Genomic DNA, 15,681 nt, shown 5'->3' with positions numbered 1-15,681 from the left:
TAAAAATAAGTACTTAGTATGCTAATTTCTTGTGCATCCCTTTCCTAAATATGTAGATTGATGAAGGTAAAATAGGTTTTTAAATTGCAGAATTAGATAGAATAAGCTCTAAAAATGCATTTACATTGCGAGGTGCAATCTTCCGATTATATTGCTCACCTTGAAATTATCCTCTTCTGTTTTTTGTATAAATGTAATTTCAACATAAAATTCCCTTTAATGTCATTTCCCACATCAGTTAAATGCAAATAAACCAGGCTAATCTCAGTGGATCTTGTTTGAAGTTTGTTAAAAATGCAAAGTCCTTCTCTATTGATAAAAGAATGAAGACTTGAATTCTATTTATAGTACTTTTTGCTTCCAGTTATTAACGGCACACAACTGGACTTTTTCATTGCTTTTTAATACTTTTCTACTTGCTGCTTCCTGCTCCAGTCTCCCTTTCTCCCAAACCACAAGTAAATCCCTGGATCAATGATTGTATCAGTGTTTCCAGTGCAGTTGGTATGTAACCAAATACCTCTAACAAATCTCCCACTTACTACCCTGTTTCCCCGATAGTAAGACACCCCCGATTGTAAGACGTATCGGGGGTTTCAGGGGGGTCGGCTAATATAAGCCGTACCCCGAAAGTAAGACATATGTCTTACTTTCGGGGAAACACGGGGGTATTGCCGCCTCCCTCTCATCTAGCTGGACCTGGAGAGCGAGAAGGCGGCGAGGGCGAGGAAGGCGCTTGGGAGCGGCGGGGAAAGCAGCGGGGGCCGCCTCCCTTCCTCCCCAGCTGGCAGCGCACTCCGGGCCTCGCCGGCTGGCCGGCTCCCTCCCCATCTGTCTATGTCTTTTTCTGACTCCAGCGCGCACCGTTTTTTCCAATATAAGACATACCCCAAAAGTAAGACATAGTGGGGCTTTTGGGGATAAAAAGAAACACGGGGAAACACGGGGAAACACGGTAGTAATCGAGAATCAGCAAAGGATCTCTATTATCTCAAAATCATATACATTGCACATGGAGAAGGAAACTTTTTAAACACTTTATTCTTGTCAAAACAAAAATATCCAAATACACAAGGGATTGGTGGAAAGTTACATGTTAAGAAGAAATGGAATGGGACAAACAGACCTGAAAACACTTACCCTTCTAAGCAAAACCAGTTAAAATCAATTACCTTAACTGGTTGACAGGGCCTCATTGGCTAGCAGCCTGGGAAGCAGAGCCTCACCTGGCTGGACGAGTCTTTATTCATCACTCCATTGGGGGCTCCATTATGTATCCATTTTCAGTAGATATGTAAGCATCAGCTGATTGTATGGATTCTTGGTCCAGGAACATATCCTGACTGGTTTCCTCCAATGCTCCTCCCATCCCATTATCCTGTCCCCTCTCCTCCCGTTTTTCCCCACCCCGCTCAGCCCTCTCACGCTTGTGTTCACGATCACGGTCTCTGTCTCGATCCCTGTCACGGCGGCGCTCTCTGTCTCGATCCCTGTCTCTGTCTTTGTCACGATGACCACGCCGACGGTCCCGCTCTCTTTCCCTATCCCTATCCCTCTCTCTAACTTTCTCTTCCCCCCCTTCAGGCTTTGCCTCTACCCCATCTACACCTATCTCGCCCAGAGCAGCCTCATCAGGCTGGGCCTCTGCCACTTCTGGCACTTCCTCTTTCTTTTCTCTGTCCCTCTCCCGATCTCGCTTGCGATCTCTAGAACGACTTCTACGTTTGCGTTCCCGGTCTTTATCCTTGCTTCGTTCCCGGCTGCGTTTCCGCTCTTCTTTCTCTCGGCTCCGTGTTCGCCTCCTGCGTTCCCGGGATCTGCTGCGACGGCGTTCCCGCTCCTTGTCCCGGTCTCGGCTGCGGTCTCGGCGATCACGCTCACGTTCACGTTCCCTATCCCTGAGAGATCCAAGGTAAAATAAGCATCAACCAAGTGTAATGAAAAAGCTATCTGGCTGACCACACAATATCAGCAATTGGTGGGATTAGAATGCAATTTCCTGTTTTCTAACCTGGTACCCTTAACCACTACACCAAACAGACTGTTTATTCAGAAGGAAATATAGTTAACACTCTTAAGATCAGGAATGATGGCAGAAACACCATCCTATTTTATCTCAATACATTCTGGCTTACCGTTCATCATATCGAGAAGTGTCATCTCGACCTGAATGTCTTATATTTACATCAGCACCTCCCCGTCGAGTACCACCGAGACCGCCACCTACATATGAAAAAAAAATTTCCAATTATACTCTTTCTGGAAGCTGACCCCATTAAAATTTGATAGAATTAATAGAAAACATATTCTCAGTTTATAATTTAATGTAGACATTTAGTGAAAACAGTCTTATCAGAAATTCAAATTTAACATATTCAAAACATCTAATTATATATGAGCCGGGGTGGCGCAGCAGGTAGAGTGCTGTACTGCAGGCCACTGAAGCTGACTGTAGATCTGTAGGTCAGTGGTTCAAATCTCATCACTGGCTCAAGGTTGACTCAGCCTTCCATCCTTCCGAGGTGGGTAAAATGAGGACCCAAATTGTGGGGCAATAGGCTGGCTCTGTTAAAAAGTGCTATTGCTAACTTGTTGTAAGCCGCCCTGAGTCTAAGAAGGCCAGCATAAAAATTGAATAAATCAAATCGAATATATACAATAAAATAATTCATCTTAAAAGCAGGAGAAAAAGTTAAAAATTCTGTTTAATGCAGAAGAATCAAGAGGAAAATATTTTGTTAATCATGATTAACATTTAATGCTAATCCATAATGAAATTTGGTGCCAGCCAATCATAGCTTAGAGTAAGTAAAACCCAGAGTTTTACAATTTATTCAACAAAGCACAGTCCAAATTATGGCTTACTGTTGTCTGAATGCATCACAAAGCACCTTAATATGTATAGCTTAACAAAAGCCAATTTAGAGTACATCATTCACTTGGGTTGAATCTGCTGATAATATTATGCAAGTTTTCTTTTTAGAAAAAAATACTAATTTCCTTGCCTTTCATTGTACTTAGCTTTATTTACCATTTTCTAGACTTGCTCCATTTTTAGTAAATATGAAGAACTTAATGTGGGAGGTTGAACTACACACACTACTCCAGTACATTATTTAGAATTTAAAAAAAGATGGCATTTGGAACTTATTAGAGTGTATGTCTTTGGTGTAATGCTTTTCCAGACACTTACCAAGTCTACGTGGGCGCCATCCCTTCACCGTCCGTCCTCGCTCTACATCCACCAGCACTCGCCTGCCATCAATTTTTTTTCCATCGGCGTGCTTGTATGCCGCTGCAATAGATTAGGAGTAATATCCAGGGGAAAGGGAAGTGCAAATGGAATTGCCATTATCTACAATGCACATAAACAAGCCCACCCTCCCCCAAAACTAATCATATGAAAAGGATTTGGAGAGGCAGCTCCTATAGTTCCAATGATTTCTTGGATAAGGGATTGCTCCACACCTGATTTGTGAAATTTTGCCTAAAGTTTTTAGGACACCTAAACAGAGTGCTTGCCGGGGGGGAAAATCTACATTCTGCAGAATAATGGAAGCAGCAAGCATATCTTAAGAGTAAACAGGTATAAATCAACAGCTATAAATCTTTCAGATTGTGGAGGAAGCCCAATTCCATCCCATTATGCAACCCCTCACCCCAAACTCTACAGCTGCAAAAAAAGGACATGTTATTGAGCAGTCAAGACATTCATATTACATTCATCATTTGCCCAGAGGGAAAAAGTCTGGGTAAAAACAATTCCTTCATTCAACCCTTCCAGCTCACTTTACGGTGGGCCAGGATCTACTGTTCTTTTAATAGCATCCCCAACCAGCCAGTCCCAAAAAACCTAGGCCAAATAACTCACTCAAAGCGAGAACTTCTGTGGTTAAACTAAACAACAGCTTAAGGAAAAGGAGAAGTGAAAAGGGAAATAGGTTTTTCTTCTATGTTACAGAGGTAGTGGAAGGTTTGACTAGGAAAAAAAATATGCACCAAAGAATTAGAATAAGAATCCTCTACAGGAACTGGCTGGTACCCTCCCTTAAGAGATCCAACCCACTTTATCCTTCTATACCACCCCCTTTATCCTTCTATATCATCCAGTTGCAAATCTCTAGGTTATTTTTAGGGAAGGGAAATATTCTGAAGCAACTTGCTAAAGGAAGGGTAGGGCGAGTACAGCTAATATGTAATAAGGAAATAAAAGCATTTACCTGGAGAAACTACTTACAAAACCATTGCAACTTTAAACTCCTCAAACTCACTGTATCGGGCTGCTAGCGCTGGGGCCCGAGGCGCAGCTCCCCCCTTCCCGGGCGCCCCCGGCTGGGGCGGTATTTTTGGCTTTGCATTTTAGCTGCTGAGCCGACCTTCCCTGCCTTACCTGTCTCAGCAGCAGAAGTCGGACACTCGGATCCCCACCCCTGCCAGCCCCTGCCCAATTCCCCCATTGTCAATCCATTTCCCCAAGCTAGATAAAATCTTTTAAGGCACATTTCATCCTTTAGGGGTCCTCACAAGCCTTGGGAGTCTCACCCTACAGCTCCAAACCTACAGAAGCCATTTATCTGTGGCAATGAATTGTAAGTATGACAGAAGCCACACAATTAAATGCTAAATAAAGTTAAATATCCAACCTAGACATTTCAGAAATATTTCCTTTTAAGGGAAAAATAGCTTTCAACTTCAGATAATTAAGAAAATGTACCAACGTTTGGCTACCAAACTACTTGTAGCCTTGAGAAATAACTATAGTGATTCTTTTTTGGGGGGTGGGGGGTATTTATCAAAATGTAATGGTTTAATTAAAATGTCTGAGACTTAAAAGAAAGTGGTGTTTGTATAAAATTGCAAGGAAAGTATTTGTGATTGGATTTTTAAAAATCACAATTTTTTAAAAAGTAAGTGTTCACATAGAAATAATACAGAAATGCTCTTCCCCATTTCCTCTCGGGGGATGGCAATTCTCAAAGAAATGAATTCTAGCGGTCAGAAAAATATTACTTCAGAAAAAATTTAAAAAACTAAGTTTTGGGACAAGGCTTTATGAAAATAAATACTAATTCTAACATTTTACCCCGAGAACATTTTCACCTTGTCTAGGTTTACTAAGACAAGCTTTGATGAGAGATCTATTTCCAAACAATTTGCCATCCTCCCTCCGCCATTAAAAAAAATGGAATTTTGAAATATGGAACTTGACTCAATTGTCATCACCAAACTGTTTCCCATAATTAAGAGGTCATTCTGCATTTTGAAGACACTCATCAGGCTGAGAATCAGTCAGTCAAGTTTGATGTTGGACACGATGACACACCATTATCTGTTACAAGCAAAGTTAAATTCATGGCTCCTCTCCAGATAAGGTGAGGAGCCAACATTGGACCATCACTAATTCACCACCATTTTATCGTAGAAAGCAGACGAAGCTGGGCCTTTTCCAATGAAGAGGTCAGTCCGAGGCAAGAAGAATTGCAGCATGCTTACCTGAAACCACCCTCTGTACTGAATCTTACCTTCTAGAACATTTTACATAAAGCAGAACAGGCCTATCATAAAAATCTCCTTTGATTTTTTTCAGAGCTTCATAGACTCCTCTGATTTTTTCAGAGCTTTATAGGGATATGAACAATACTAAGTGGAATGAATGAGGGCAACTAATGAGGAACTATTCTCTGATTTACATATAATTAGGCCTGAAAAGTTATTTTCAAAGCCTTTACATTCTAATAATGGCAGTAAATTTATAATTCTAAACTTCTGAATACCAAATTGGAACTTCAAATTATTGCTTTATTTGAGAGATCAGCTACCTGGCTCTCAAAAGATGAGATGAAACATTTAATACAGAAATCCCATCAGCAAAAGAGAAATTCCTGTAATTCTTCCAATTTCCATATTTGATTTCCACTACTTTCATGTGTTTTACACCATAATGAAAACAAATAAATATGCAGGATGTACATGGTCTTTTTAGGGAGATTGTTACATGACAATTTACATATTTTTTCAGAATTACTACAGCTGATTATCTTGTCTGAATAAAGAAAACTATAGAATTGAAAGGTTCCATGAGGACTTAATTTTTAGATAGTCCCTCAAGGGACCAATGTAAAACTGACCACACCATATGATTCATAGCTCAATATTGAAATCACAAATAGCTGGGGGAGAGGGTTGCCTGTGGGGGATTTGAGAATAAAACCTATAATTTTTTCCTGGATTCAGGGGCCAGAAACTAATTTTCATAAAGTTGGGACTGTTTATCTTAACAACTCGTGGTTGAGTTAAGATATGATTAATACAAACTAAGAGGAAGAATATTTGTCCATCTTTAGAGTTCACCATTTTGTTTTATTTTTGCTTTAGTCAGTCTTTCCAAATAGTTCCCAACAATAGGGACTAGAAAAATTCCCAAAGAGAATACTCTGGGAATAATAAGAATTGTAATCTTATATATTCAGAAGACTTAAAGCTGGGAAAGGCATTTCTAGATAGTTTTGATTTGGAAAAGTTAAGCTGATAATGGCCCCATTTAATTCCTACATTTTAAAATCCCAATTCCAGTGACTGAGTATAATATATCTGAGGATACCCATACAACTATAAATTCAGGGAGGCCAAATAAGTCCTGAATATTAGCCATGAGCTTTCTTAACATTCCTAGCTGTAGCCTCCTTCAAGCAGAATGAAAAGCTCTGAATGCTACACAATTAAAAGAGCTAAGCTAAAGAAGCTAGACAGAAAAAAAGATACAAGAAAAAACAGCAAGAAATGTGTGTTGTGTCTGAAATGCCCTCTCTACCATTATCCAGGAACCCAGCAACAGTGATATAGTTGCCTGCTTTCATGTGGAAACCCTTATTTAAGGGAACAAGGAGTTAGAATCTCTGTTGAGGCAGACATCCCAACCATGTCCCACTTAAAGGTTCATTATGGCCTTGACAAGCCATACCAGGGGATAGCTAAACAAAATCCACTTACTTAGCTTTGTGCCCCAAGTTAGACTGAAGTACAATTGCCCATTAATTTACTAACTAAAAGCGTAACTCAAATATCCTCAGCATTGCTTCAAATCAGCTGAAAATTTAGGACACATGCAAAAATATGAACTCCCTCATAAGAAACACATATTAGCTGATCTGTGTATTTTACGATTTTTTGAGTTTATCTATCCCAGGTTTAAACAAAAATAGACTGTATCTACTCTAAAATATCTGCATAGAGAGGTAATGGATTTTCTAAATACAGAATTCAAAGCATAAAATATGCAACTAGATAATATCTTCTAATCTCATCTGCAAATAGTCTAGTAACCAAAAAGAATATTTTCATTATCTAAATGCATCTTTAACTCAAAAAGAGATTCTAGAAACACGTTCACTTAAGCTAGATATATAGTGTACAAATAAATACTCATAGGTGACTGCCAACTTCCATTTAAATTAATCTCTGCATTAGAAACTCAGCTACCATAAGCCATTCCTCCCAGACAATTAGTGTTTCTACAAGAATAGTAAAATTAACAGCATGATACACAAACTCCACAGTTTGCCTTGTTTTTAAAATGACAGCATTGAAGATTTTTGTTTTGTGCAAGATGATGACAAAAGATTTATGTTAACCAAGAAAGCACTATAGAAATTGTGCAAATGCTGCTATTTATTTCTATAAAGATACACCCTCAATGTCTTTGAATGACCAGGTACTACTGTCACATATTTTATGTGCTTTGGAGTAATTAGCAACATTTTAGTTTTGTCTGTGTTTTTCCAAGGAACACTAACACAGTCTAACTATTTATTTTGTGGACCTTACATTAGAACTTTGGATGGCACAGCAAACTATGTATTTACCTATTTTAACATGGACACAATCCAATTAGAATTTGTGACTAAGAAGAAATATTTATTTTGGATTAGGCAATATGAAATATATGTTAACCTACCAGTTTCATATGTCACACACACAAAAAAGGCATTTTGATTCCTTCGAAACAAATTCTGCCTATTTCTCTCCCCAATCCAAAGTCCATAGATTATAAAGACTATAAAATGTCACATGTGTGACTTAAGGAGGGAGGATTCACTCAGGATATTTGAGTTATGCTAGAAATGGCTGGCATTTTGTCCCCTCCCTCTCCTTTTAATCCAGGCTGAACAATGTATAACTAACATTAGACCCTGAGGAACCTATTTCTTTTTCTCTTTCTATTCAACAAGAAAGTTGTACAGAAATCAAGAGAGAAATAGATTCCTTCCTTCCCCCCACCCCCCATCTCAACCATATTATCTAGCATCTGCCTTTGACCTGGCTTGTGTATAGAAGTGTGTTGGGTACTGAGGTTCTTACCAATTATACAAACCCTTATACCAACCATACAATGAGATGTTGTAAAGGGGAAGCATAAGGATCAGCTGCAAGCCAGCAGTGGCAATAGCCATCAGAAAGGTGGCTGCAGTGACAATAAGAACACAGAATTAATACAACCCGCTCACAACAGCCTCTCAACAAAAGCATCTTTTCAAAACACAACTTCAGGTCAAAGTTACGCTTGCTTCAGAAGAAGAACTTCTTCATAGCATTTATTCTCCCTCTTTAAAAATTAAAAAAAAAACATAAAAAGAATGGGCAACAGTTCAAAATGCAGGGACAACTTTTCCTGGGAGCCATAATGCAAGCGGTAACTCTAGATTGTCCCAGAAGATGTTGACTAGACTAGTTGCCCACCCTTAGTTTACAGGGATCCATCCCAAATACATAAGAATTTAGAAGATAAGGAGAGGAACTGTTGCCTGTTACTTTAGCACACATATTAAATTTGCGGCACCCCAGCTACGTTAATTTGATTTTTCCAAAATTAGATAAGGAATGAAAGGGATGCTCCTAAGAGAAATGTTACCTACAACAAGAGAGATCTAATACAGTATCATCCAAATATTATGAAATCTGTTGAGAAGGGAATAAAAGCTTCCTTCCTTCCTTTTAGATTACTTTATTGATCTGATCATAAAGATCCCTTGAAATACTACCTGAATGACATTAACGGAACTTGGGTGCTCGCCAACCAAACTAGGTTCCCCCACTTTGTACTTACCTGTTGGGGGAAACCCAGGCCCTCAAATAGCTCAAGGGCTTAAAATAGTTAACAATGTTAAAAAAAAGCCACCACATGCTTTTATAATAATTTCGTTTAAAATATGCATATAGAAAAGGTTGAAATCATCCCATAAAAGGACTTACAGTGCATGTCACGTTCATGTTCGTATTCAATGAAGGCGTAGCCACGTGGCTTGCCGGAATGCTTATTGTATACCATGTAGATCTAGAAAGGAATAATTAAGCATACATATAAGCTCAATGAAGACCATATGACAGCTGTCTTTCTTTCAACTTGAAAGTCATACAGTGATCCCTCGATTTTCGCGATCTCGTTCTTCGCGAAACGCTATACTGTATCGCGATTTTTCCCACCCGATGACGTCACTCCCTTCCTTCCTTTCTCATCTTTCTTTCTCTCTCTCTTTCTCTATCTTGCTTCTTCCTCTCTCACACTCTCTTTCTCCCTCTCTCATCTCTTTCTTTCCTTCTCTCTCTTTCTCTATCTCTCCCCCTCTTGCTGGCGGGCGGGCGCATCAGCGAGGAAGACCCAGGGAAGGTTCCTTCGGCCGCCCAGCAGCTGATCTGCTCGGCAGCGCAGCGAGGAGCCGAATCGGGGTTTCCCCTTTGCGTGGGCGGCGGGGAAACCCCGATCTTCGTCTGCTCGCTGCTGCTGCGCTGCCGAGCAGATCAGCTGCTGGGCGGCCGCAGCAGCAGCGAGCAGACGAAGATCGGGGTTTCCCCGCCGCCTACACAAAGGGGAAACCCCGATCTTCGTCTGCTCGCTGCTGCTGCGCTGCCGAGCAGATCAGCTGCTGGGCGGCCGAAGGAACCTTCCCTGGGTCTTCCCCGCCGCCCACGCAAACTCCGCCATCTGCGCATGCGCAGCCATGAAAAAAGGGCGCGCATGCACAGATGGTGTTTTTACTTCCGCAACCCTACATCGCGAAAAATCGATTATCGCGAGGGGTCTTGGAACGGAACCCTCGCGATAATCGAGGGATCACTGTATTAGATTTTAAGTGGTTACTGATAATTTTACCAATTTTACCAACATCTTATACATCTGTTATTTACATTTTGAGTTTGCAACTTTTAGATTTTTAAGGACACAAAAATATACAATATCCGCTTACACTTCTGAAATTCCTTTATGTCTTTATATAAAAACTGCCATACAAAAAGAAAACACAAATTCCTTCCCTTAAAAGAGCAAAAACAGGAACATTAGATGGTAAACAGGAATATCATCTTAACGTAGACTATGAGTACAAAAGATGCTCAGAACACAGGACCCCCTCTTTTTTAAATTATTGTGAAGATATGTGTCTTCCAGATATCTAATCTAAATTACCGGTACTCACTCTTTTGTCATAATTTTTTTATTTTTTCTCCAACACAAAGTTAAAAAACAATACATAATTTCCAACACAAAATCCAGTTTATTGTCAAACATATGCAATTTTTTTTCTTTTTACTTTCTAATCATTCAATTGAAGCTCTTATATCTCTTTCTTTCACAAAGTAACTGTAAAAACATATATCTTATATATTCAAAACCTATTAAATTATTTTCTCTATCTAATTAAAACAGTACAATAACCTTTACATTAATAGCTGGTCGTCAAATTCACTTATTTGAATCTCACAAATCTGTTAAGCTCATTATTCCAAAAAGCCATTTTCTTATAATCTTTTAAGGCAAGTAAATTACATAAAAAATAATTCTTCATATTGCAGCAAAAAGAACTAATAAACCATAATTCTATATATCTAATAAAATAGTTATTCCAAAAAATATTATTGGAATAATTTAGTCTAAACATATTCAAACTAAAAAAAAGTTACTTAGCTTTTTTTAGTTGTGATATTCAAATTTACTTTATATATAATTTATTTTATTATAAAATATAATTACTCACTCTTTTGATGGGCCCATAGACTTCAAACTCCCGCCTCAATTTGGACTCTGTTGTATCGTAATTCTGGAAAATAAGTAGGAAGGGTAGAGATAAAATTTATGGACAATCAAAGATACCTTTCTAGGATTATTAAAGAAGCTAACTAATTCATCTGGTACCTCACCAGCTATTGTCAGTTTATACAATAAACTGAATGCATGGCAAAGATCAGTATTATACTTTCTACCAGCTGGAATGGAAAGAAGCTCTCTTCATCCCAGAAATTACTTCCCCATCACTACCAAATTTTTTCATGGAAAATTGACAAATTTGGGAATGGAATTAGGGAAGTAGTAAGATTAACCCTATCCTGCCTTGACCAATTTAAACTGCATTGGTTTCCAAATAGTGACAAAACAACTGACCTTCCCCATTTCCTGGCAAGTTATCAACTAGATTGCATTGTATTGGGAGTAATATTTGGAGCTCCAAAAAATTACTAAGAGTGCAAGCAGAAAGTTGTTTATATGTATTGTAATCCATGCACTGTTAAAACAATAGGCAATAACTTACAACTCTGGCCACAAAAAGTGTCTTGAAGGCATCTCCTTGAGCATTGGGATCATTATGTGGATCCCCTAGATGAAAAAATAATGAATCAAATTAGAGAAGAAATGAGAAAAATATACTACTTATCTTTTTTTTCACAAGGGCCAGGCCTCATTTTAATTAAAGGGACTGCCATTAGCTTTAAGTTAATAGTAAAAAATATGTATCCTTTTCATAATTTTCTCCTGTGTTTCACTTACACATCTTCAATTCACTTTCAACCTCCTGCTGTCTGCGCTCAATCTTCTCTCGCCTCTGCAATGAAAGGGACCAAAAAAACATATGGAATACTTATCTTGTTTTTCAGTTCATTCTCATGAAAGATAACCGAATCCTTCAATGTTCAACTGTTCAACATCCTTCTACTTAATTCTATTTTTGGAACTTGGATCAGAGCAAATATTGATATATCTCACATCAATTGTATGCTGTACATACCTTCCGTTCCATCCGTTCCTCCCGTGTCTCTGCACGAGTTGGTGGGGGAGCATCGCGTGGGTCCTAAAAGAGAAGCACTTTTGTAGTAACTCTGAATATTTAATTAAAATACAAGATGTTGAGGAAGTAATTGCTACAGCAGTCATTCTAACCCCACAAGCATTAGCTGATATTTCAGTAACAGCAAGCCAAAGATAGTCAAGACCAGTATTAAGGGACTTACCTCAAACTCACAGATGTAGGGAGCAATACCGCTATACGGCTGATTATGATGTTTCTCATGGGGCAATTTTTCTAAAGGAGGCAGATAGGGTATAGGATCACGGGGCGCAAATAGTGCTAACAAATTTGGGGGCAGGAATTGCGTCATCTTGAAACACCTGTTATGTAAAAAGAAAAAAAATCAGTAAGTTTGAAAAAAATATATGACAGCAACTAATCTATGGACCAAGCCAACCCCCCCCCCCCCCACACACACACACAACCCTCCGGATTTTTTATATATTAAAGTATCTGCCTGCAACAATTTCCGGTCACAATTCAAAGTGTTGGTTATGACCTTTAAAGCCCTTCATGGCACTGGACCAGAATACCTCCGAGACCGCCTCCTGCCGCACGAATCCCAGTGACCGATTAGGTCCCACAGAGTGGGCCTTCTCCGGGTCCCGTCAACTGAACAATGTCGGTTGGCGGGCCCCAGAGGAAGAGCCTTCTCTGTGGCGGCCCCGACTCTCTGGAACCAACTCCCCCCGGAGATTAGAACTGCCCCTACTCTCCCTGCCTTCTGTAAAGTTCTTAAAACCCACCTTTGCCGTCAGGCATGGGGGAACTGAAACATCTCCCCCGGGCATCTACAATTTATGTATGGTATGTTTGTGTGTGTGCTTGTTAATATATTGGGGTTCTTTTTAAACTTTTTTAAATATTTAAATTTATTTGGATTTGTTACAATTTGTTTATGCCTTGTTGTGAGCCGCCCCGAGTCTGCGGAGAGGGGCGGCATACAAATCTAAATAATAATAATAATAACAACAACAACAACAACAACAACAGGGTAGTAACTTAGTTGACATATTTTGTAGCATATCTCCAGTTTGAACTTTGTTGCTACTCACGCAGTAGATACTGTAGTATCCAGAAAATTCTTTTTTTCAAGATGGCAAGTGGAAAATTATTCCCAATCTCTTTTTGTCCATTTCTCATCTAAGCATCTTTTAAATCCTCATCCCCCCACATATAAGTCTTATTATTCAAAAAGTGAGCTCTTGCTCATGTGGACGAAGCCTTAAAAGGCCGTTAACTTGGTTTAAACAAGGTTACAATTGCCTCTATTAAACCCACGTTGGGAACCAGGAATCTAATGTCCTATTTGGGATGAAAGAAATCCTAAGATGATGCAAACCAGACTGTCAGTTATAGCGCAGCTTTTTAAAAAGCCCCTCCTAGAAGTAGGAATTGGCACAAACCAAGCTCTGGTTCCGCCTCGTGGGCCGAACTCGTCTCTGCTTGAACGCTTTTCTCTCTCTCAACTCACGACCGACCCGCAGCGGTAACAAGGGACGGGAAAGGAGGGGGGAGGAGTGTCAAACCCGCGACATCTGCCGTTGCAAGAAGGCAACATGCGCAAGGAGCTTTGGAACTCAAGCAGCGCGCGAGCTTCCGATTATTGCGGCTGCTGCCGTTGTTATCCCAGCAGCCCCTTGGACCACTCGCTTGCCCTAAGGTGCGCGCGCAAGCACCTCGCGCCACCCTTCCCCCTTTAAACCCACCACCTCAGGCTCGCCTCACTCACTACTCCTCCTCTCTTCCCCTCCCCCACCCTCCGCAGGAGATGCTGCGCAGAATCACTGCCCCTCAGATCTCTCGCTGTCAGCAACAACACCCCCCCCCCCAAAAAAAACCGGTCTTATTCCCAAACAACCCCTCGTCTCCATTCCATATGAATGTGCCAGAAAATAGCCTTGTCCCAGTTCTCACGAAACAATACTCTAGACGCGGTTCCCGCACGCACTTTGGGTCTCACTAGCCGTCGTAAACCTCGCCGCTCAGCGTCCGCTGTTCGGCGCTTCCCGCCGCCTCAGGCTGGGCCTACTGGGCGCACACCCTGCGCATGCTTGGACCGAAGCCCCATCACCAACCTTGAAATCCGTACGCGTCGGTTCTTGATTCGTTGCCGTCACCTGATCAATCCGCGCAAGGACGGTGGGAAGAAAGTAGTCTTTCCCAGTACGCTATACAATATACTGTATTGCTCTATAGATGTAAACGTGTACGCCAGTCATTGGTGGTGAAGGGTTGATCCTAGCTGTCAGAATTGGGTGCTGATTTAGTAATGGCATCGGGAAATCTCGTGCGACTTTCCCGAGATCTGATTTGTAGCTTGTAAACAAATCAATAAAATCCATTTTAATTGATTATTATTGAGGCTTTTACAAAAAAATTACCCTAATCCAAGGGGAAAGCTAAATTGCTAAATTACCTTATTAACAGTGCTAACTAAAATGCTATACGAGTATGAATCTGCGTTACTATTTCTGTAATAATCAAGGAATGGGAAGCCTTCACTGATCCGATGTTCTCCCGAGATATTGATTCCAGGATATGCAGCCAGCTACGAAAGGTTGCCTTGGATTGTTCCACGTCAAGGTTCAGGTCTAAAGGCTTGCCAGTTTTTGCAATTATCTATTTACGAACATGTATACTGTATCTAGTTGGCTTATTCTTTGTTCCCCTGTGGCAGAGTGTGGAACAGCATTACTCCTGACTTCTCTAGTTTTGTGTGAATTAACTTGTGATTTAAGGAACTGAATTATGTGACTTATTCAGGGAGAAATCAGTATACTGTATAGTTAATGACAGCATTTGTTGCCTTGCACAAAGAAGAAATTGAATCAATTTTGCCTTGAATGGCAGGATTTGAGGGAGCGCTGAGGGGGGCAAATATCTGCCACTTTCCCATTAGATTACTGTAGTATGAGGAAGAAGCGGTTACCATGACAAGACAGTTTTATACAGTGATCCCTCGAGTTTCGCGTCCTCGAGCATCGCGAAAGGGCTATATCGCGAGTTTTCAACCCGGAAGTAAACTCCACCATCTGCGCATGCGTGCCCTTCCACGCATGCGTAGATGGTGGAGTTTCCCCGCCGGGCAGAGGCTTCCCTGGGTCTTCCCCCTCTTGCCCCGGTAAGACCCCAGCGGCGGCGCGAGCAACGGCGTGGGCTGGCGGGCGGCACGCGCGCGGGAAACCCCAGCTCCGCTTCCCAGCTGGGAAGCGGAGCCGGCAACAGCGTGGGCGGGCGGGCAGCGCGCGCGAGCTTGGGGACACCCCACCTCCGCTTCCCAGCTGGGAAGCGGAGCTGGGGTGTCCCCAAGCGCGCGCGCACCCCAGGCGCGAGCAACGGGGTGGGCGGGCGAAGGGCGGGCGGCAGTGGAAGTAAAAACACCATCTGCGCATGCGCAGATGGTGTTTTTACTTCCGCACCGCTACTTCGCTAAAAATCGATCATCGCGTGGGGTCCTGGAACGGAACCCTCGCGATGATCGAGGGATCACTGTATATCTATATCTATATATCTATATCTATATTTATTATTATTAATTTTTTAATTAGTTTTAATTACAATATAA

At 40.9% G+C, this 15,681-nt stretch overlaps 1 protein-coding gene across 3 annotated transcripts; it reads right to left on the bottom strand.

The window, feature by feature from the left end:
- Positions 1–1,023: 1,023 nt before the first annotated feature.
- On the bottom strand, positions 1,024–14,658 carry SNRNP70 (small nuclear ribonucleoprotein U1 subunit 70). 3 transcript variants are annotated; one of them, XM_070729999.1, is made up of 10 exons: positions 14,192–14,658; positions 12,277–12,433; positions 12,054–12,116; positions 11,816–11,870; positions 11,580–11,644; positions 11,028–11,090; positions 9,250–9,331; positions 3,194–3,295; positions 2,136–2,223; positions 1,024–1,898 (listed from the first exon to the last, which is right to left on the bottom strand). In XM_070729999.1, the coding sequence occupies exons 2-10, from the start codon at positions 12,421–12,423 to the stop codon at positions 1,250–1,252; spliced, it is 1,314 nt and encodes a 437-aa protein (XP_070586100.1). In that variant the 5' UTR covers positions 12,424–12,433; positions 14,192–14,658; the 3' UTR covers positions 1,024–1,249. The 3 variants fall into 3 exon arrangements, with proteins under 3 accessions (XP_070586100.1, XP_070586098.1, XP_070586099.1); XM_070729997.1 differs by having other exon boundaries at positions 14,065–14,192; XM_070729998.1 differs by lacking the exon at positions 14,192–14,658 and adding an exon at positions 13,520–13,811.
- Positions 14,659–15,681: the final 1,023 nt, after the last annotated feature.

Source organism: Erythrolamprus reginae, chromosome Z (genome assembly GCF_031021105.1).
Source record: "Erythrolamprus reginae isolate rEryReg1 chromosome Z, rEryReg1.hap1, whole genome shotgun sequence".
NCBI classification, from domain to species: Eukaryota; Metazoa; Chordata; class Lepidosauria; order Squamata; family Dipsadidae; genus Erythrolamprus; species Erythrolamprus reginae.
Note: the sequence above shows the minus strand (reverse complement) of the source record. Positions and strands in the feature narration are given on the sequence as shown.